Source organism: Pinus tabuliformis, chromosome 9, assembly GCF_031772625.1.
Source record: "Pinus tabuliformis cultivar Carrire ecotype Pingquan chromosome 9, CPIR1, whole genome shotgun sequence".
NCBI classification, from domain to species: Eukaryota; Viridiplantae; Streptophyta; class Pinopsida; order Pinales; family Pinaceae; genus Pinus; species Pinus tabuliformis.
Window position 1 is genome coordinate 1,212,350,807 of NC_142307.1, and position 24,282 is coordinate 1,212,375,088.

General features: G+C 37.7%; 1 protein-coding gene across 1 annotated transcript in view; it reads left to right on the forward strand.

Annotated features, from left to right (window-relative positions):
- GSTT1 (glutathione S-transferase THETA 1) overlaps nt 1–24,282 on the forward strand; it is a 319,954-nt gene that overhangs the window by 16,256 nt on the left and 279,416 nt on the right. The window contains exon 2 of the mRNA XM_089438574.1: nt 2,216–2,289. Within this exon, the coding sequence (XP_089294700.1) occupies nt 2,216–2,289 (74 nt within the window). The remainder of the gene's footprint in view (nt 1–2,215; nt 2,290–24,282) is intronic.

Genomic DNA, 24,282 nt, shown 5'->3' on the forward strand with positions numbered 1-24,282 from the left:
TCAGTGAAGAAGACTTTGGGAGCCATGAAACCAAACATATCTTGACAAAGCAAAGCTATAGGATTGGTGTCCTTGGAGTTGGTGCTCCTAAACTCAAGGTTGGTGCCTTGGATAAGATAAGGTCGAAGCCTTAGACGTTAGAGCCTCACTAAAGTCCAAGTAGGTGCTTGGCACATCCCAGGTTGGAGCCTGGGTGTCTTCTTCTAGGGTTGGAGCCCTACCTATATTGTACTTGATTCATTGTAAAGATTATATTAATAAAAGCATTTATTTCTATTGTTCATTTTGTGTTCTAAATATAAGTGATCTAACTGGTAAAAGTAACAATTGAAAAGAAATACTGATTCACCCCCCCCCCTAGTATTTCCAACATAGCCTTCCATTGCCTTCGAGATCTTCAACGAAAGCTCAAAGGGGAGAGCTTCCCAAATCCAGCCATTCCAAATTAGGGAGAGAGAAAACCTTTATATAGGTTTATTCTTAACTTCTCTTACTATTAAAAAGTAATTTTTTTCCTAGATCGATTAATTCTCCAAGGAATACAATGAAATTTTGCATTTTCGACTTCCTCAACAAATTCCTTACTAAAAATAGAAGTGAGTTGTTGATGTCCACTTTCTTCTCCTCGAAGAAACTATAAAGTAACCATTATTTTCTCCAAGGAAAACAATACAATAATATAACCAATTCCTAGAGCAAGTCAACATTGAATAAATAATGAATTGGTTAGCCATGCATATCCTCCAAGAGAGGGAACGACCATGTCAACAAGCACCATTGACCTCCACAAATGTGTAATGACCACCCAATACATGGATCAGCCCATTTAAAATATGAGGTGCATCTTTATAAATGATAATAAAAGATCCTCAAGGAAAAGATATCTCCTTAATTGTCATGTACGGCCTCCATGAATGGATCTGCAAATGTGGACAATTTCCTCATTTCATGAACCAAGCGACCAAGACATATCATAAAAGGGGGATGGTCCTCTCAATGCTTTGGCTAGCTTAGCTAGAATCAGCTACACGGTCAAAGTGATTCATGGATTGGATAAAATGACTTTATAATTTATGTGTGTCGTCACAGCTGGTTAATTGTATTGAAGCTTGGATTTTCATAACCAAAACACAGCTCTATATGAGAAAGGTTACACATTATATCAAGTACATTCCATTTCAGCTATGGAGGTGATGACCCATGGCTCCATTAAGGCAGCTTGATGCTGATTACATGAGCCATGTAATAAGAGCAAGTCAACCACAATTATAATATGATATTTTTGCCTCCACAGATTTGCCAACAAGGAGTATGCCTCTTTAAGATTTTGTACCATTAAAACAGAAGTTCTATCTCCTAGTAAAGCCCATCATAAGCCAAAGTCATAGTAAAATAAGACCATTTGTTACATCTTCCATAATGACAAGCACCACCATGAACTAGGATCACACCGTGTTAAGCTTGATCCATTAATAGCTATCAAGGTGTTCTACAAGTGATATATGTGAGTACTAGGCTAGGCTAACCATGAATAACATCCAACATATCACCAAAGAGCATCCCGCACTTATCTATCAAGGCATCAAGTGAAATCATAAACTCATAACCCCAAAGCTCAATCAATCAAAGATATGCAACCATGAAGAGAGGCCCAAACCATGACAATCCATCATGAAAGAGCAATGGATCTCTCCAATCCAATGTACCAAGTCAAGAAAGAAAATCCTCATCTGTGAGCAAAGAATGAAGGTGTGTACCCCCAATCAATTAAAAAACTCCAATGGTACCATGCTGCAATTCATATCTTGTGATGAAAATCGCAAGAGTTACCCTCATGCAATATAAGGAGTCAACGACTTCTATTTGGTTTCCTGCTTGTTTTAAGTCAAGTTGGTCTTTATTTTCTGGCATATAACAATTGTAGTAGGTTTTTTTTTTGGAGACCAGCCATTTGGAGTCCAATGCAACTAGTAACAATGAAACATAGCTATTTTGTAAAAATACATAATCCCGATTCCTACAAAATCGTATTTGACAAATAGGAAAACTCAACTCATTTGTTGAACTAAAGGCCTTTTACTTGAGATGTGTAGTTTGTGGATTATTTTATTTAGAACAATGCACATAATTACTTATGCTAGTCTTTCACTCTGTTACATAATATGGAATTTCTTGTTTGGTATTATTAAAAAGAGTTTGCTTGATGCACTTGCAGGGTAAATAAAATTGAATTTGAGGAACATCTTGTAAATTTGGGAAAAAAAGAGCATAAACAACCTGAATTCAGAGGTTATTTCTAATACCTTTGGTTCTTCAGTGTCAACCATCGAATGATGAACTTTGATTGCAAGAACAAAAATTATAAGTTTATAACTGTTAATAATAGTTTTCCTAAGATCTAAATGGTTGGTTCAATTGGAGATTGTTAGGAACTTTTTGAGAGTCATGCTATAGTTTGGGTTAGTTGACATGCATTAAAGTTGATCATGTTGACATGACTGGCCATGCTAAATTCAGCATGACACATTGAAGTTGAATTGTTAGAAATTTATACTTAATTAGTTGCTAATAAATGTGGGTCTATACTTAATCCCCTTTCATGGCTAAATATCTCAAACTAATTGAAGTTTGACGATTCTTGTTGGCTTTTTTGTTATATTAATATTGGGTATGCAAATTGGATGTACTCTGTTATTGAAATTTGACAGAATTATGTATCCTTGTTTGTGGTAGAATAAATTGAACAGATTGCAACTATTTTGGGTTTGTTGGCTTTTTCGTTATATTAATATTGAGTATGCAAATTGGATGTACTCTGTTATTGGAATTTGACTGAATTATGTATCCTTGTTTGTGGTAGAATCAATTGAACAAACTGCAACTATTTTGGGTTTGATATAGTATAATTTTACATTTGCTTAGTTTGGAAGACTTAGGTTTATTTCTTTTGTAATTGAATGTTGCTTATCAGGTTAGTCAGGAAACTGTGGTTCTCTCCAAGCAATTTGATAAATGCACTATTAACATTAATCATTGTTGATTGTGTTGAATCTTAAAACTGTTCGAATTATGAAAAGCTTTGATAGGCTTTGGCTAAAACTCGTCAACTCACTAGAAACCTATATTGCTTACAGTGCTTTTGTTGATGAAATAATTGAACATATTTTCTCTTTGTATTGGTTGGAATGTAGATAGCTAACTTTGCAAAAAGTTCCATAACACTGCCTTTTTAGATAGAATGGGAGCTTTTTATACTTTAATAGTAAGACTTTGGAAATAGTGGTGGTTAATGTCAAGATTGGTGACTACATGGTAAAAGAAGGGTTCTTTGAACATATTTTGGTTGGATGCATTGTTAGAGAGTCACGATTTCTATTTCCTTTGAAACCTGCACTTCTTGTGGTTGAGCCCTGTTCCCACCCAAAAGTGGGTAACCCCTAGGAGAATTTTTTCTCCTCCTTGAACAAACAACCAGCGAGCAGCCCTATTACCCACCTGTTGACCACTATGTGTCAACTACCCATAGCAGTACACCCCCTTTTCTTCGCAAAAAGGGATAGTGCTTGATCGACATGTCCGTGGCATTCGACAGTCATCATCGATTTGATCATATTATGTTGTAAACCCAGTTTGCATGTATGAATTGTAAATAATCTTAGCAGATATGAGTCATGTATGTAAATTGCCTAGGTGGACCTAATTTCCTAGTGATAATCTACGTTCCGGAAGGTTTTTCGTCTCACCGATCCATGATCAGCGGAGTTTTTCTTCAGCCTAACCCCAAAGCCGGAATGGATTTTGTCATTAGAATATTAGGAGAATCCTAGTGTGTTAATCTTCTAGATTATAGTTGTGTCGCAAAACTGGGTGGTTTATGAGGGTCTATGTCAAATGGGTTTTCCCCCTTGAGATGTAAAGTTGTAAAAGTCATGATGTAAAGTGTCTTGAGGGTTAGGAAATGTTTTAATCCCCTCATAAGTCCTAAGTCCTAGGTCCTAGGTGATTTTTCCAAAGGCTAAGTTCGAGGATCCATTTAAAAATAAATTAAAAATAAAAAATTAAAAAATTGAAAAAAAAAATTAAAGATATAAAAAAAAAATGAAAAAAAAAATAATAAAATAATAATATTTTTGAGTAAATAAATGCAGAATTTCAATTTTTAATGCATTAAAAAATTCGACGGATGAGATTAAGAGATATCTTGATCCTCATCGACGGTCGAGATCATTTTGACGTGGATCACTCGAACTAGCTGTTGGGAATTTTTCCTTTAAATAGGGTGCTAGGGGTCATTTGAGATCATTCGATCTGTGAGTCTTGTGCTGAAGAAGCTCTCTTGTAAAATTTTTCTGGTGCTAATAAAGAAAGACTTTGGGGTTGAAATCTTGCTGGTCTTACTCTTTGGAAGTGCTGTGAGCTATTTTCTGCATATTTTAAATTTTTAGCCATTAGTAACAGCTTATTGAAGAGTATTGTTGGGCACAGGTATCTTGTTCACTTGCTAGGGTTTGAATGGTATTAGATTTTCTGAAGTAATGGCAGATATCTCCATTGCTTTTGAGATCTAGTACTGCTTTTTCTCTCTTTATTGATGGTTGAAATGAGCTGTGCAGGAAACCCTTATTGAAGAAGACCAGTGGGCGTTTGGGGAAGTTCTCGGCTGAACCAACCAACTCCCGCAAGCATTTTCTTACAGAGCCCAGCTAGTTTTGATCCTGGGTTTATCATTTAGTTTATTTTTCTGAATTGCATGAGAGATTCTTGAAGTTTTTCATAGTGAATCTGGAATTTTGATAAAATTACTGATGATTATTGATAAATCTGGCTGTTTAAGAGTCAAAAGTTGTAAATGCTGTTTAGTTGATTTGGGGTTTTAATTTTGGTTTTATGCACATATTATTTTTGGGTGATTTTCTATTCCAGGTTGCAGGATTTCTGAGGATTTTCAAGGTTTATCTACACTATTTTGCTGTACAAAGGTTTCAAATATCGGTTGTTTTCAGATCTGAAGGGTTTCGATTGTATTTGAGGAGGAAATTTCTCGAGAACTTTTGTGACCTGGGCAAACCCCTTGCCGCTTGGCCAACTGCCTGTTCACTGTTGCAAATAAAACGCTGTCATTCCTTGGTCCTCATTATGCAACCATTCCTCATTGTTTTTGTCCTTTTCTCCATCCGCGCAGTCATGTTCTCGCTCTTCCATTGCTGTTGCTGTGTTCTCTTGCCACCTCTCACGCCATTCCCGCATCTGCAAGCAGCATTTGAAGCTCTCGATTATATCCAAACTGCAGCCTCCAGGCCAACAACACCCTCACGCAGGTACTCCAACTATCTGCGTGACCTCCTCTCCACGCTGCGTCCACGCAACCATTACCTTTCTCCCACGTGCAGCCAAAACACCATACGCCTTTTAGCTCCACGCATCTGCATTCACACATTACAAACATCTCCTTCTTGCCATCGAAAAAGCTCCTGTAGACAAACATTGTGGGATTGCATCTGATCAATACTGGAGGGTTTACGTGGTTGCTGGAAGTTGCAAACGTCTGCCATACGCCGTCGAAGGGACCTGCAACACACTATAAGAAATCACATCTAATTTTTTTATGGGCCAAGTCCTCCTTTGCATCGAGCGATAACGAATTTTCGTTTTTCGATTTCATTTTATGAGCAAGAATTAACGTAAGTCTTTTCGTTTGATCTGATTTGGGTATATAAAGAAATAAAATAAAAAAATTCGATTTTTAATTTTATTTGTGTTCGATTTTTTGACTATAGACTTAAGTTTTTTTATTTAGGCTTTGTTTTGTTTTCATACATTAGATTAATTTTGATTTAGTTTTAAAATTTATTTAATATAAAAAATAAAAATTTGTTAGATGTTAGTTTTTGTTTAGATAGTTTTAAATTAAATTTTATTTCTTTGTTTCGTTAAGAACTTAAAATTAAAAATTCATAAAAAATATAAAATATAAAAAGACATAAAAATCTCTTTTTATTAGACTTTAGTTTTAGTTTAGATTTAAGCTTTAGGTTTTTCTTTTAAATATATAACAATAAAAATTTATAAAAATTATAAAATTATAAAATTATAAAAAGGGGAGCTTCTTTTCTTTTAAAAGTGTAGATTTAGATTTCTTTTAGACTTAATTTTTGTTTTATCTAAAAAAAAAAAAATATTTTGGAAATTTTTGCCAGATTCAGTATTAGCTCGGGGATTTATCACGTTTTATCATTTCTGCTGAGACCATAGTTTTAAAATTCGGCCGATTCAAAACGGAAACGGCCGAGTTGATCCGTTTCATTGCCCAAAAATGTGACTCGGTGGAGGAAACGGTTCAGTAGGCCGAGTCAGCCATGACTCGGCCGAGTCATGGTTGACTCGGCCAACTCGGCCGTTTCTGTATTGACTCGGCCGAGTCATAACCAGTGGCCTGTAACCCCATCAAAACAGCGATTTGACATTTTTTTAATGACATTTTGAAGTGTTTGCTGATTGGTTTAAACTCCAATGTGTTTTATGAATTAGTTAAATGTTATTTGGGGTCCATTCCCCCTCCCAAACCCTATTTAACACACTCAAATGCTCTCTACTATTGATATGCTATTCAAATTTCATGGTAATGTTAAATTCTTAAAGTAAAAGTGACATTCTCCTTAATCTTCATTTTCATCCTTTTACTTAAATTTTTAACATTACCATGAAATGGCTCAGGATGTTTGAGAGTGGTTTCGGCCTCATTGGATTTCATATGGAGAAAGTAGAATTTTAGATTTCATTCAAAATCCAGCAGACTTATCAGTTTTTCAGGATTTCAGGATTGGAGGATTGCAATGTTTCCATTGAATTTTGTCATGTATTAGGGTATGGAACTCGTATTTAATCAAGAGCACCAATCCCTCTATGTACCTTGATGTTAGTGACATTGGTTGTCGAACTCCTCTGGGATTCGCTCCCAAACTAGGAGCTTCTGAAAATGTCACTCCCGCTCCCGTTTTCGCTCTTGCTCCCAAGTAACACAAAGAAGAGAAACCGTTTGGATCAAAAATGGTTAAATGATCTAGTTTATATCCAATACAACCTCCGGCTCAGACGAAACCATTTGCTGAACAAAAGACCTGATTCAGATCCCATTGTGTTGGAAGACATTGATCCAACATCAAATTGGGTAGTGGAGAGTCGTCCAGCAGAGTTTGATCCTGATGAGGATCTTGAGTTAGATTTAGATATTGAGACATCAGTTGAACTTGAACATGCTGTTCAGTTGAATGTAGATCCCAATCCACCAGCCTCAGTCTCACAGCCAGCAAGGACTCCAGTTGTAGGTGCTTCCTCTGCTCAACCACGACAGAAGCGCAGCCGCATATCTACTCTATCTCAGCTTGCATCTGCTGCAGTTGCACAGCCTGCTAGTGGTACCACTTCTACAGCTGCAGTTGGAGATGATGATGATGATGAGGAGCCATGGGGCCCCCTATCTGACTCTGATGATGATCCAGAGATTGATCGACATGATCTTGGCTCCTCTGGCAGTAGCTACTAGCCAGTAGCTGTAGTACTAGTACTAGAGTCTTGTTATGAAACCAACTCAAGAAAAGATAGAAAAGATAGATCAACGCCTTAGAATTCAGCCTCTTCGAGGGGGCAACCTCCTTTACATTACATAAATGAACAATTCTTGGATGATACAAATGACAAAACCTCGTTTCTATATATAGGAGTCTAAGGAGTCACAATATAATCCAGCCGACCTAACAATAATAATATAAAGCCACAAAAATAACAATAGAGGGATTCTATGGGGCACAGAAATAACAATATGGGGGTAATAGGGGCACAACAATATAAATAAGGGGTATAACTACAATAGTAATGGGGTAATCACTAGTATTATAGGGACCCAACATGCCCCTCTCCTTCAAAAAAGTGTTGTCCTCAACGCTTGAGTAGTTCTGGATACTTCTGCATAAAATTCTCATCCTCCCATGTGGAATCTTCAGCGGATAAGTTCTTCCACTTTATAAGATACTCTGAAATTGATCGATTTCGTAGCTGTCGAGTTCTTGTTTCTGTGACTGCTTCCGGTTCCAATATAATTTTTCCTTCCTCGTCAAGTTCTGGCAATATTTTTTGAATTGGGAGCTTGTCACCTATAACCTTCTTTAAACATGAAACATGGAAAACTGGGTGCAATCGAGAAGCTGCAGGAAGCTCCAATTTGTATGCCATAGTACCAATCTTTTGCAACACCTTGTATGGACCATAATACTTTGGTGATAATTTATTATCCTTCTTAGCTTGCTTTAGGGACATTTGCTTATATGGTTGTAGCCGTAGGAATACCCAATCACCTACATCAAAACTTCTTTCACTGCGATGTTGATCTGCCTGTTGTTTCATTCTATTTTGTGCCAACACGAGGTTATCCTTTAAGAGTTGGAGGACTTGTTGTTGATGTTCGATGTGATGTTCCACTGCCTGAACCTTAGAATTTTCTCTTAAATATGATGTGATGGATGGTGGTTGATACCCATAAAGTGCCATAAATGGGGTCATTTTTTTTGCTGTATGGAAGGAAGTGTTATACCACCATTCAGCCAGAGGCAACCATTTGACCCATTGTGTCTGTTTATCAGATACAAAGCAACGAAGATATCCTTCCAAACATTTGTTTACTATCTCAGTTTGCCCATCAGATTGAGGATGATAAGATGAGCTATGAGCTAACTGAGTACCAAGACAAGAAAATAATTCTGTCCAAAAATTTCCAGTGAAAATGGGATCTCTGTCACTTACAATAATCTTTGGGTTTCCATGTAGCTTTTGAACTGTTTCCATAAATGCAGTAGAAACTGTACTGGCTTTAAATGGATGTGATAATGCACAAAAGTGTGCATACTTGGTAAGTCTGTCAACTACCACCATGATGACACTCTTTCCCTCAGACTTGGGTAAACCTGTGATAAAATCCATTGAAACCTCCTCCCAACGTTGGCTTGGAATGGATAAAGGTTGTAATAGACCCGGTGTCTTAATTGTTTCAACTTTATTTTGCTGGCAAACCAAACATTTCGCCACAAACTTTTGAATATCTGATTTAAGGCCATCCCAAAAAAATTCCTTCTTAACCCTGTGGTAAGTTTTTAAAAATCCTGAGTGCCCTCCTAAGGGAGAAGTGTGCAATTCCATAAGAATCTTTTGTTTTAGCTGGGAATTCTTACAGAGGTATAAGCGATCTTTGTACCATAACGAATCATTTTGCCAGCTAAATGTATCAGAAGTACTGGAATCTTGTTGTAGCTTTCGAATAAGTGCCCACACTTCTTCGTCATTCTTCCATTCCTCCCTTGCTTCGTTTATCCAATCTGGTTGGATAATAGAAATGGCACACAACAATGCTTCCACATCCTCATCCTTTCTTGAGAGTGCATCTGCCACCACATTTTGCTTCCCTTTTTTGTAGATGATTTCAAAGTCATAACCCAACATCTTTGTGACCCACTTTTGTTGCTCTTCAGAGGATAATCTTTGTTCTAAAAAGTATTTAAGGCTATCATGATCCGTTTTTACCTTGAAGTGTCTTCCCATTAGGTAGGGTCGCCATTTCTTAAGTGCATGGAGTATTGCCAACATTTCCTTCTCATAAATAGCTTTGCTTAAAAACTTTCCCTTGATTGGACGACTTTCAAAAGCAATGGGTCTTTCATCTTGCATTAGAACAGCACCAATTCCATTTCCTGAAGCATCACATTCCACAATAAAGGTTTTTGTGAAGTCCGGTGTAGCTAAGACCGGTGCTTGGCACATTGCCTCTTTAAGATGTTCAAAGGCCTTTGTTGCTTCCGGAGTCCATGAAAATGAATCTTTCTTCAATAATGTTGTTAGAGGTGCTGCTATTCTCCCATAATTCTTAACAAACTTGCGATAATACCCTGTCAACCCAAGAAATCCTCGCAGATGCTTTATGGATGTGGGGATTTTCCATTCCTTAATGGCTTTAATTTTGCTAGGGTCTACCTTAACTCCTTCATGAGATACAATATGACCCAAATATTCCACCTCCTGGACTCCAAAGAAACATTTGGATCTTTTTGCATATAATTGTTTCTCCTCCAATAGTTGTAGCACCCTGTCAACATGTTCAACATGATCCTTCCAAGACTTGCTGTAGATTAGTATATCATCAAAAAATACTAACACAAATTTTCTAAGGAATGGTTTGAAAATTGAATTCATCAAACCTTGAAATGTTGAAGGTGCATTGGTAAGGCCAAAAGGCATGACCAAAAATTCATAATGACCCTCATGAGTTCTAAATGCCGTTTTCGGAATGTCTTCAATCTTCATTCTGATTTGATGATATCCCGAACGAAGATCCAACTTGGTGAAGTAAATTGATCCATGCAATTCATCCAGTAATTCATCAATAACAGGAATGGGGAACTTATCTTTAATAGTGAGCTTGTTGAGCTCCCTATAATCTGGACACATGCGCCATGATCCATCCTTCTTGTGCACCAATACTACTGGAGCTGAGAAAGAACTTTGACTCGGTTGAATTATACCAGCCTCTAGCATTTCTGCAACCATACGTTCAATTTCACTTTTTTGGACATAGGGATATCTGTACGGCCTGATGTTTGGAGGAACACTTCCTGGAATCAGATGAATAGCATGATCATGATCACGCATAGGTGGGAGACCCTTGGGAGTCTCAAATACCTTGGAATGATTGTCCAGGACTTTTTGGAGATCTGGAGAAATAGATGATTCCAATGTGGAAACATCTAGCGAGCATAATTGTGCAATTACCTCTTTGCTCCTTTTTTAGAAGCTTTGTCATACCATGAGAGCTGATTATCTTTCCTGGTTTTCCTGCAATACCCCTTAATTCAACTTCCTTTCCTTCCGTAGAAAATTTGATGAAAAGTTCTTGAAAATTAAAAGCTATTGTACCCAAGGATTGTAGCCATTGGACTCCTAGTACAACATCACACCTCCCATTGGAATGGAAAGCATTGGGCTAGTCAATACATATTCTCCCATGGATAGCTTGATATTATGGCACTTTCCAGAGCAATTTATTGTTCCTCCATTTGCAATCATCACTTGACACTCTGGTGCTGGATATAGGAAGCAATTCAATTCTTTTGCTACCCTACAATGAATAAAATTGTGGGTGCTTCCTGAATCAATCAACACTATTACCTTTTTCTTCTTGATTTGTCCTTCTATCTTGATGGTTTGAGGAGTGGTAATTCCCGCCAATGCATTACAAGATATGGTCGGATTTATTTGTTCTTCATCTAGGCTTTGTTCCTGGAGTATATCTTCTTCTTTTGACCTTTCTTGCTCCTTTTCTTCTTCCTCTTCACAATCTATGTAGAATAATTTCTTCTCAGCACACTTATGACCTTTAGTGTATTTGCTATCACAACTGTAACAAAGCCCTTTTGCTCTTTTTTCTTCCAATTGTTGTGGTGTCAACCTTATAGGTTGTGGAAGACTAGGGGCAACAACACTTCCGTCTTTATAGTTGTGAGTGGTATGCTTCCTGGTTGCCATAATTTTGCTTTCCATTTTTCTTGCTAACCTGAATGCCTTCTCTAATGAATCAGGTTCCCAAAGGCAAACATCATGTTGGATATTATCCTTTAAAGACCCTATGAACACATCAATCCTATGCTCCTCTGGAATATCTTTTACCCTTATGTTCAATTTTTGGAACTCCTCAATGTGCTCCATTACTGAACCCTTTTGTTTGAGACTTATCAATTGGCTAAAAAAAGTGTTGCTTTTTGTATCTTCATAATGTGCTATCAATTCTTCCGTAAAAATTGCCCAAGTGATAAATTGTTTACGAGAGCAAAGCCATTGATACCATACAAACTGATTTGGTTCCAAATATACAGTTGCCATACGTACCTTTTGTGCGTTTTGCACATTATTGAGATCGAAGAATTGCTCCATCTGTAATATCCATGTGGCGGGATCCTTGCCATCAAACTTCCTCATATCAATTTTTGGAATATGGTGATTCTTCGATCCAACATTAGCGTCTATGGAATCATGATTAACATTTCTTTTGTTCTCATCATGAGTTTCCTTTACTACCTTTTCACCCTTAGTGACCCTTTCTTGTAGCAACTTCTTCAATTCTTCCATGTCTGTCTTCAAATCTATCTTCAAATCTGCCATGTCTCTCTTCAAATCTGTCTTTGAATCATCCATCTTAGTTTCCATGCCCTTTATCTTAGATTCCACGCCACTTATCTTAGCTTCTGTTAGCTTTTGTGAGCGTGACATTTGTTGCACTTGTTCTTGTAATTTTGATATATCATGTAGCATTTCTTCCTCTTCTTCATGAGTCATGCTAGAGCTTTCAGGTTCCTTACTAGGTGTTTGCATTTTCTTTCCTCGGGGCATCAGTTACCGATAATAATGCTTTACTATGCCCTTTGAATTCCGTTAAACCAAGCTTACACAAAATTTAAAAAAAAAACTACACACCTTTTCTCACTTTATAGAAGTCTGATATTGAATCTGATGTATCTCTGTAATTTCGGATCATCCAGTTCTGAAATTGCTACCTGTGGTAGCCTTCTGCGTCCTCTTTCCAATGCCACAAGTCTGAGCCAAATTGGATTCTCCAAGGAAGAGTTATGTGAAATCTCCCACAGTGACTTCTTTTAGACTGGTTCAGTAGAGCGAACTTGTACGACGTGCCACGAGTCACTGTTTCAACCTTTGAATCTGAAACACACACACAAGAAACTACAGTCCGTCCTCTTTCTGTACCTTCTTACGAAATTTCAATCCGATCCCCAGAGAGAAAGTTATGACGATTTTCCCTAGGTCACCTGTTTTGAATGTAATTCAGGAGTCTGCAAAAAGACCAACTTCCTCAGATCATATCTCCGCAAATATCACGCGAAAAGCTCTAAAATTCGGACCCAAGGTTCAGCGCGATTTCTTCTCAAATGGGTTTTTTTTGCGACTTCTTAAACGTCATAGAAAAAAAGTTATAGCAAAAATGCCATGATGACCTGTTTGGAGCAGCGAAACCCTAGAATCCAAAGCTCTGATACCAAATGTTATGAAACCAGCTCAAGAAAAGATAGAAAAGATAGATCAACGCCTTAGAATTCAGCCTCTTCAAGGGGGCAACCTTCTTTACATTACATAAATGAACAATTCTTGGATGATACAAATGACAAAACCTCCTTTCTATATATAGGAGTCTAAGGAGTCACAATATAATCCAGCCGACCTAACAATAATAATATAAAGCCACAAAAATAACAATAGAGGGATTCTATGGGGCACAGAAATAACAATATGGGGGTAATAGGGGCACAACAATATAAATAAAGGGTATAACTACAATAGTAATGGGGTAATCACTAGTATTATAGGGACCCAACAAGCCTGGTCACAGTTTACTTTTGTTGTAGAGGCCATTTCTAGCCTCCTTGGTTATGTGTTTTTTGTTTTGAGTCTTTGATCATGTATGACAGTTGACTATGTATTGCCATTGGGTACCATTTTGATATAATGGATTGGTTCATGAGCCTACTTTGATCATATGTTGTCTTCCATCTATATTATAATGCTGTGTGTTTGGAAACATGAATGAAAATCTTTAAAATTATGTTTAAAATATTTAAAATTATGTTTTTTATAAAAAAAATAAATATTTAATGTATTTTTTACAACGACCGAGTCATTGAAATCGAGCCGGCCGAGTCATTATCGTTTCGGAGTCGGAGTCGGAGTCGATCCTCGGCCGAGTCGGAGTTTTAAAACTATGGCTGAGACTAAATTTTTTTGGTGTGGAATTAATGTTTATCATTTATATGAGATTTAGCATGCTTGAATGATCATTTTGAAGATTAGCTACATGAATGAGATATCTGGTTAGTGTCTAAAATTTACATGGTTGTGTATCGATCTTTATCTTTCAAAGTTTTAATTGCTGGAGTATCATTTAAGCATTTTCTCGCATCTGATAAAATTTAATCTTTGTTTGAGTTATTTGATGATAAATGATTGCTCTACATGGTTTACATTTCTGCAACACTTAGTAAGTAATCATTTAAACATTTACTTCACAAGGCACTGATCTATTAATTTAATAAAATCATTTTAGTGCTGATTTCCCTTCGTGTCTCCCAGCCCAACTGATTCACAGTTGGTCATCCATTTTCCTATAGGGTCTACCCCCCTTAGCCGCGGGAGACAGGCTTAAACGGAGAGATCGGGGATCAGGGTGACAACCCCCGATCTGAGTGTTGCCGTGACAATCTGTGCGACAACATTTTTTGGCGCCGTTGCTGGGGATAGAGTTTTTCTGTCCTTGGTTATTTCATTTCAAGCTTTTCCGTGTTTCACTTCTTGTCCAGGTGGCGACTCCACTTCATATATTATCTTCAAGGGTGTATACTAGAAGACATCCAAGCAGTCTGTGCAATCCTACTCCTGATCCTGAAAGGGTCCTCAGGGTACGATTACACAAACTATCTTCTCGTACACTTCTTGTTAACCTTGGACAAGAAGCCCTCTCTGATATCCATTTGATTTTTACTGGTCAAGTTAAACACAACATCATGGATATGTATGCCCCCTGCAATTTTTCTAACATTCCAGGGTATCCCAATGCTCTTCCATCGGTTGGGATAGATAAGCTGCCTAGCTTTCAGGGAGATAATGCGATCAATGCAAATTTGCATCTGAGGGATTTTAGCATATGGATGGCTAAGTATGCAAGGTCTCCTGATTTCGATCATGAAGATGTTAGAATGACCCTTTTCATTTTAACTTTGGGAGGTGATGCTCATGAATGGTTTACTGAAAAGCCTCATAATTCATTTGATTCCTTAGAATCGATCATTAATGCCTTTAAAGAAAAATATGGAGATAAGAGGGAAGGAAGACACCTTGTAAAAGCTATTAGCATAATAAAAAAGAGAGAGAATGAAACTGTTGAAGAATTTAATAAAAGGTTTAATGGTATTATTAGAGAATTACCTCAAGACTATAAGCCTACAGACAAATCTCTCCAAGATTTTTACATTGATGCTTTTAGTCTTGAGCCATCTTATGAATTAAGGCATGCTAAACTTAATGATTATAGAGATTGCCAAGCCTTAGCTATAGAGCTTGAAAAGGACAAGGCAGCATCTGGGAAGTCTGAGATCCCAGGTTTTGATAGGGCTGCTACAAAACTAAAAGAACCTAAAGGAAAAGCAGTTCAAGAACCTGAAAGCGAACTTGTTCTCAAATTGCTTCAAAAGATTGAAACCATGGAAATCAATCATAATAAGGAGATAGCTACTTTGTAGAATAGGTTGATCCAAATGGAAAGAACGCAAACGCAGAATTTTCAACCTCGAAATAATAATAATAGAAATAACAATTGGCAAAAGAAGGGTCAATCTAGTGAGCAGAGACCTCCTAATCCGCTAGCTAATTTGGTTGATAATGCTCCTCCTTATTGTCGGGTTTATGATTCTCTTCATGAAGAGGCCACTTGTCCCATCGTTAGAAGAATTTTAGATAATGGAATGTTTGGAACAGGTGATCAAATAAATGTAGTAGGTAGCAAGTTTCCTTTGTCTATGGATGATTGGATAGAGGTCAAGGAAAAGAGTCGTGACGTTATGAATCCTTCATCAGCTTTTAGTATAAATAACCTTGAAAATGAAGATGACATTTTGGCTAGGTTATATGGTGAAAAACCCTCTCCCGAGCAAATCTTGGAAATTGCTAGAGATAAGGGTTTGACCTATCAGAGAAGGGATAAAGATCAAAGCGGGAATCAAATTCCCCCTCGAACTTTTAACCCTGGTATGAACTCTGGATTAGATGTCGATTTGGGAAGTTGGTTTAACAATGCAAAAATCTGGGTTCCTGTCTCCGAGATTGCTAAAATCCCTTCCCAAAGAGACAAGTTACTAAAAGCTATTCAAGGGTCTCAAGTAAATATTTCTCAACAGAAGACTCGAGAAGTGGACTATCACGATGCTCCCATATATCTGCAAAGCTTAGATGCTGATAACAAAGATCACCAGCCTTTCTTTATCACCTTATTAGTTAATGGATATAAATTGAATAATTGCATGTTGGATTTCGGTGCATCGGCTTGTGTAATGACTAAAAGGGTCATGGAAAAGCTTAACTTAAGAGTTTCTAGACCCTACTATAACATATGTGCCATGGATTCTAAGAAAATTGAAGTGCATGGTTTGATCAAAGATTTGCAAGTTCATTTATCAGTTTACCCAGACATCATGATTATCATGGATATTGTTGTTGTGGATGTGCCTGATGCCTGGGGTATGCTGTTATCCAGAAAGTGGGCCTCTGATCTAGGAGGAAGTATTCAAATGAATTGGTCATATGCTATGATTCCTTCTCCTAGGGGTGATGGTTTTGTAAGACTAAATAGAGAGCCCAAAAGAAAGTTTCATGTCGAAGATCCTAAGAGACCGCACAATGAGATAATCAAAGAGCAATCTGACATTGGGAACTATGCCATCATGTCTAATTTCATAATTCCTCCCGATGATAAGATTAAGGATCTCAAGGATAAAGTTTGGTATATGTACTTCGATGGTGCATCGTCTAGGCATGGTAAAAATGCTGGAATAGTGCTTAAATCTCCCCTTGATCACATTTTCAAGTTTGCCTATCGATTAGAATTTGAAGCAACCAACAATGTCGCTGAATATGAGGCTATATTGTTGGGGCTTAAATTGGAAAAATCTTTGAAGATTAAGTTGCTTAGCATTAAGGGGGATTCTGATTTAGTTATCATGCAGCTTAAAAATAAATTCACATGCAAAAATCAAAGACTAAGGAATTATCGAAATGTTGTGTGGGATACTATGGAGCACTTTGATGCCCTTGACCTCAAAGCTATCCCAAGAGAACAAAATAATTTGGCAGATGAACTTGCCGTAGCTGCTACTACTTTACAGTTATCTGATGAGCTAATCAATGATAAGATCAAAATGGAAGTAATATTTAGACCATTTGTTCCAGATAACTCAGAGCATTGGCAGGTCTTCAATGATGAAAAGCAAGTTATTCGTTTTCTTAATAGTTTTAATTAGTTTGAGGATTTCCGGATAGATTCTGAGGAGGATGGATCTTTAAATCATGAGCATATCATAAATCCTACTCCTAGGAATGTGGTTGCCTTAGAGCAACATTTTGATCGGCATGATGCCACGAAGCTGAGAGAAGAAAATAAGATGGACCCAGGCGAATATCTCGAGATAAACATTGTTACTTTTGAAAACCCAAAGATAGTTAAAATTGGCAAAGGTACTAGTGTGGAGGAAAGAAAAAGGTTAACTGATTTACTTCACGAATATCGAGATGTTTTAGCTTTTTCTTATGATGAATTAAAGGGTTATAGGGAAGATGTCATGGAACATACTATCCCCTTAAAAGATGAAAATGCTAAACCCTTTCACTAGAAACTTAGGCAAATTAATCCTAAATTAGCCCCCTTGGTTCAGAAAGAGCTTGCTAAAATGCTTGCAGCAGGAATTATCGCTCAAACAAGGCATTCAACATGGTGTTCAAATTTGGTGATTGTTAGGAAAAAGAACGGTACGATAAGGCTGTGTGTCGATTTTCGAAACCTTAATCTAGCTTGCAAGAAAGATAATTACCCTTTGCCAAACATGGAGACTTTGTTGCAAAGAGTTACTGGTTCTGGAATGATGTCGCTGCTAGATGGTTTTTCTGGGTATAATAAGATATGGGTTAAAAAGGAAGATTGTCATAAAACCACATTCACAACGCCATGGGGTACCTTTGAATACATCAGAATGCCGTTTGGATTAACAAACGCTGGGGCTACATTCCAAAGGGCTATGGATTATGCCTTCAAAGGGTTAATCGAGAAATTTATTGAAATTTACCAAGATGATCTTACTGTTTTTTCTAAAGATGGTATCAGTCATGTAAATCATCTTAGGCAGGTCTTCGATAGATGTCGAGAATACGGGATTTCTTTGAATCCAGCTAAGTCTGTTTTTGGAGTAACGGAAGGGAAATTACTTGGCCATATCATTTCTAAAGAAGGAATCAAGATTGACCCTGAAAGAATTGAAGCAATCCAAAAGATTCCTCTCCCTCATAATCTTAAATCCCTTCAATCTTTCCTTGGAAAGACAAATTTTATTAGAAGGTTTGTTCCAAATTACGCAGAAATAGCTAAGCCTATTCAAAGTCTTCTAAAGAAAGATGCAAAATTTGTTTGGCAAGAAGATAGCAAAAAGGCTTTCCAAGAAATCAAATGTGCTATTGCAAGAGCTCCTATCTTAGTTAGTCTCGATTATTCCAAGGATTTCATGATTTTTTCTTTCGCTTCCGAAGATACCATTGCTGGTGCCCTGCTACAAAAGAATAAAGATGGTCACGAGCAGCCTATTGCTTTCATGAGTAGAGCACTTCAAAATTCCGAATTGAAGTACAATACCATGGAAAAGCAAGCTTATGCCTTGGTCAAGTCTCTTAAGCACTTCAAAACTTATGTGGGTTATTCTAAAATCATTGCTTTCGTCCCACATTCTGTTGTTAAAGATATATTAACTCAAACTGATTGCTTAGGGACTCGTGCTAGGTGGGTTACTAAAATACAAGAATATGATTTAGAGATCAGACCCACCAAGCTAGTCAAAGGCCAAGGTTTGGCTCAGATGTTGACTGAAGGTAACGAAAAGTCTCTTGGTTTTTTTTGTCTTAACGATCTATCTTCGTCGGAGTTGCAAAGATTAGGAGAGCATGAGTGGTACAAGGACCTAATTTATTACTTGATGAATCTTGCATGTCCTAACCATTTAGTTGCTCATAAGAGAAGGGCTCTTAGACTAAAAGCCACTAAGTATTGCCTTATGAAGGATGGCCTTGGGTGGAGAAATCCTGAGGGCATAGTTCTTAGGTGTGTTGATGACGTTGAGTCCAAGAAATTAATCTCTGAGTTTCATTCGGGATTTTGTGGTGGTCATTATGCTGCTAGAACTACCGCCCAAAAAATCCTGAGAGTTGGTTATTATTGGCATTCAATTTTTTCTGATGTGCACAAGTTTGTTAGAAATTTTCAAGCCTGTCAACTATTCACTGGGAAATGGAAGCTTGCTGCCCTGCCCCTACAACCTGTCATTATAGAGGCACCTTTTCAACATTGGGGTCTGGACTTCATAGGGAAGTTCCATGAAAATTCTAGCAATGGCTACTCATGGATTTTGACTGCTACGGATTATTTCACTAAATGGGTTGAAGCCATTCCTGCTAAGAATGCCACTGAAAAGGTTATTATGGATTTCATTGAAAATAATATCATTACTAGATTTGATGTCCCTGCTAAGATCACTACTGACAATGCTAAAGCTTTTAGTTCCTCAGAGTTTTCATCTTTTTGTTTCAAATATGGCATTGTCTTATCGCATTCGTCAAATTACTATCCTCAGGGTAATGGTCTGGCTGAATCAAGTAACAAGAATCTCATAACCATTATCAAGAAGATAGTAGGAGATAATAGGAGATCATGGGACAGCAAAATCAAGTATGCTTTATGGGCAGATAGAATCACTAAGAGAAAAGCTACTGGTAAATCTCCCTTTGAATTAGTTTATGGCTTGGATGTAACCTTACCTGTGCACCTGAAATTGCCAGCTTATCAGCTCCTTTAGAACTTTTCTACTAATAAAGATGTTGTTCAGAATAGAATAGATCAAATTGTGGAGTTAGATGAAGCTCGTAGGACAACTTTTGATGCTATATGTAAAAATCAATCTAACACTAAGAAAAGATTTGATAAATTCTCTCGATCTAGATCTTTGCAGGTGGGAGATATGGTACTTCTTTGGGACCGCAAGAATGAGAAACTAGGAAAACATAAGAAGTTTGATAGTTTGTGGGTGGGACCGTACATCATTCGAGATATAGCTGGACCAAACTCATTCCACTTGAGCAGATTGGATGGCGAACCACTTGATCTACCTGCGAATGGCCAAATGCTCAAGCTGTTCTTTAAAGATGATATCTGATGCCATAGGGCATCCTTTGTATTGTATTTCTATCCCTACTCCTCGTTATTTCAGCATTTTATTTCTGATTTAGGATAAGATTTACTTTCCTTGTTAATAGTTAAAGAGCTTCTATCTTTTATGTGCTTAAATGTTATATGATGATGTTTGAATGGATGCTACTTATTTCTGTTGTGTGTTGCGTGGATGCAGATTCTGGATTCTCACATTCCTACAGTGCAGCAACGTGTCCCCAAGTAGAGCCAGATGTTGACCACTACGTGTCAACTACCCATAGCAGTACACCTCCTTTTCTTCGCAAAAAGGGATAGTGCTTGATCGACATGTCCGTGCCATTCGATAGTCATCATCGATTTGATCATATTATGTTGTAAACCCAGTATGTGTAGTAATCATAAAATTGAAAGCGGGAACCACACAAAAAAAATGAATTGCACTTACCTGAACTGCAATCTGATTCCGTGAAGTTGACGATGCTACTGCTGTTTTGCTCTGCTACTGTTGTTTCGCTCCAATTACCCAGGGAGACCAATTCCACCCAGCCTGATTGAACAGAGATAGGCTGCTCAATCCAGCAAGCTTCTCACAGAAGCCCACTGACCCCCGTGCCCAGAATCCTCAGACCGATTGAAGCTCTTCCAATGGTAGACCTCTTTCACTGCTCAATTTCCTCCTCCTGGTTTCTCATTCCCCTGTTCCAGCCCCTTTCTCGGTTCAGACCTTCGGTTTTTATCTGCGGGCCTGGCGGTGGCCGCCCTCCCGCATGACACCACCGCCTTCCTCCCGGCTGCCACGCTTCTGTCCACGTCTCTCAGACCAGAAGCTACTCCTGTCGTGCTGTATGGCTCACTCTATTACGTTTTATGTATTAGACTTTGGTTATCTAATTTATAAAGTTTGTTTTTTTATATTTTTATTATGATTTACATATATATTTTAAATATGATGTTTCATTAATTTAAATATAAGGTTTATAACTTTATGTTAATTATTATATATATTTATTTCTTAACATTTATAAATGGGTCATTACATACACTCCCCCTTCAGAAAACTTCGTCCCGAAGTTAGAGTTTTTATCTTATCTGATTACTTATGATAGTAATTAGTACCCCCCTCTTAGTTTTAAAATTTTATTTTATTATTAAGAGTTTAAAATAAAATTAGAATTTTAGGTTTATGATTTTAATGGATATATCGTGCTCCATCCAGGTTCCCAAGCTATTCTAAAATCAACCTGTCCTTCCTAATCTCTTCTGCTCCCATCCTATCCGTCCTCTACTCGAGTATGCCATGGCGTCAGTTCTATTGACCCGACCATTCATAAACTCTAAGGTGACAGCGTCGGTTATACCGACCTGATCCCTAGTAGGCATCCGACAGTCATCATCACACATCTAGGGGAGCGTGACTCGCACAGTCCTCCCATGACTCCAGGGTTTGGAGGATAAACGGTGGGTAACACCTCCACCCCTCCCAATAGAACTCAGGGCTAACACCCTATCATAGAATCACTTGGAGCTTCAATTGTTCTGAGGTTCTGTCATCACGTGGTCATCCCGGTAATTGTCTATTACCTGCAATCATACACTTATCCATGCATCCGTAAAGTGTGCATCAGCATATTCAAAATAACTCACATATTATTCCCTTATTAATTCATTTATGATACTACAGTACAACATATTTTTCCTTATTCCTTGCATGTCTTTTGACTTTTATCTAGAATGTATTCTCTTCCTGATTTCTATCCCATTGATCATATTGACATGTATAAATAAATCAGATCTATAATATCTTAATTTCTATCAGAAGTAAAATCATTCAACTGTCTTAACTTTACTTCGACAACTATAATTTGGTAAAATGAACCATATATATTGTTTTGGTATCCATGTACCAGCAGGAATTAAACATGTATTATGCCACAAAATTTCACGTTTATCCATAATCATTCAAAAGTTTCTGAGTCTCTGATTGTAGTGAAGTAAATATATACTAAACATAGTTTAAAGTTCTTCAAAACTGACATAGATTAGGGTATCTTTGACATATGTCCTCTGTATTTTCCCAAGTTGCTGATCCAGGACTATACTTGTCCCATTGGACCCTAACTTGGTCCACCAGGCGGTTCCTCAACTATCGAACCCTACGTCCCAGTATACGTAATGGTTCGACCGTTACGATTCCCTTGTTCCATACCTGAAGATCCCGCTATAGTGGGTTGATGCGCTGCTTGGTCGTTGCTGATTACTACATGAATTCTATGATTATTTTGATTGTTTGATACTGGTCCCTCTCCAGTGCTATGCGACATATTCGACGAAGCTTCAGGGCAATCCCGTTGAAAATGTGGTCCCCCACATCCCCAACAATTTAGCGGCATTGATCCCCTTAACTCAGGACGTGAATTTCTAGAGAACGAGCTTCGTCCTCTCATGTTGATTTCTCTCGAATTTCTTCCTCTGCTGGCAGTCCCTCGAGATGACCATGACCTAGCGTTTGATGATTCCGAGGCTATAGTGTTTACTGCCATGGGAGCTCTTGTTACTATATTTCTCGTGGTAGACTTGTTATCGTAAGGTGGCCTTGAGCTACCTCCGTTGATAAAGTTTCGAGGAGTCTTTCTAGGAAATCCTGATTGTAAAGGTTCTGCTAGCCCTATCTCTTTTTTGATTCCAAGGTGCTCTTCTGCATAACGACCACATTCAACCGCCTCGGCTACTGATGACGGTTTCCACATGCTTACCAAGGCTCTAATGCGAGGATTTAGCCCAAATATGAAGCGTTCAGCTTGACGTTCATCAGAATCTAAGTAGTGAATGTATTTTACAAGCTCCATAAACCTAATCTCGTACTCTTCCACCGTCTTATCTCCCTGAATTAATGTATGAAAGGCTCTCGCTTGCTGTTGTTGAAAGTATGGAGGTAAATACTTTGCGCGGAACCTTTCCTCAAACAGTTCCCAAGGGACATTATCCGATGTAAGGTGCAGTTGCTTCTCCAGATTTCCCCACCAAATTAAGGCACTCTCCTTTAATTGAAACACGACAATTTTTGTTTTTTCCGAAGAAGAATATTCTCTTAACCTAAAGCATTTGTTCATTCCTTCTAACCATGCTTCAGCGCGTTCACCTGCTCGACCTCCTGAGAATTCTGGGAGTCTAATTTTCTGAAGCTCCCTGGAAATGTCTTCTTTCGGTCTCGCGAGCTCAAAGTTCTTTGGTTCTGCTGAACTGGTGGCTACATGCTGAAATTCCTCTTTGGTTTTAGCCTTAGTTGATTCCTTTAATGTCTCCAATAAGGCTTCCAAAGAGTTCATTATCACAGTCAACTCTGGCGCTGGCGCGTTTGATGTTGACAATGGTCTTGGTGGTGACGAAGGTGATGGGGATGATGATGGCGACGGTGGCGGCATTAATGGTGATGATGCTGCCTGGTCACGTCGTCGTCGCTCATACGTCCTTACCATTGTAATGGTTCCTAAACACGAAATAAAATTTCCATAAAATTTTTGAGGTAGACAACCGAATTTAACACATAATTTTCTTTTACAACTTCACATTCGTAAACGGGTATAGTTTTGCTATTTTTACCCGCTAGGCGGATCTTACTGGTACCGAGGTCAAGGAGGGTGGTCTCGCAACCTCCTTGTCCTAATGCAGGGTATTCTATCCTAATATGAACAATGCAGAAGTGTATGGTTATTAGCTCCTAAGGTAAGACATCTAAAGTTTATTTACCTATTAACATCCGCAAAATGAAAATGGTAAAACGCCTCGTTACAATGAACATTGGCAACATACCCGTTATACCCCAATCTAGCTATTACCTTTAAAGAAAGGCATACATATTTATATTTTGAATATATTACTTAGATAGGGATTAAAGCTATAATATATATAAATGAAGGATTGCTTCGGTTCCATATCAGATTTATATGAATGACGGATTGCTTTGGTTCCATATCAGATTTACCTTTAGCCGAAAAATTTATCATAGACATGTCATGATTAAAATCTAGAAGAAATACAGTTTAGCAGTATACCATTCATCTCTATATTTTCTGTAATTACTCTTTCCAGGTTAGTTTTCTAACATTGGTATCTGACCCAAGCATATAATTGGATTCTGTAAATTGTGTTGAGGTTTTTGAGAACATGACAAAATGTGAGAGAAAATTTCAGTATTCGAAACTTGAGATGAAAATGATTAACTA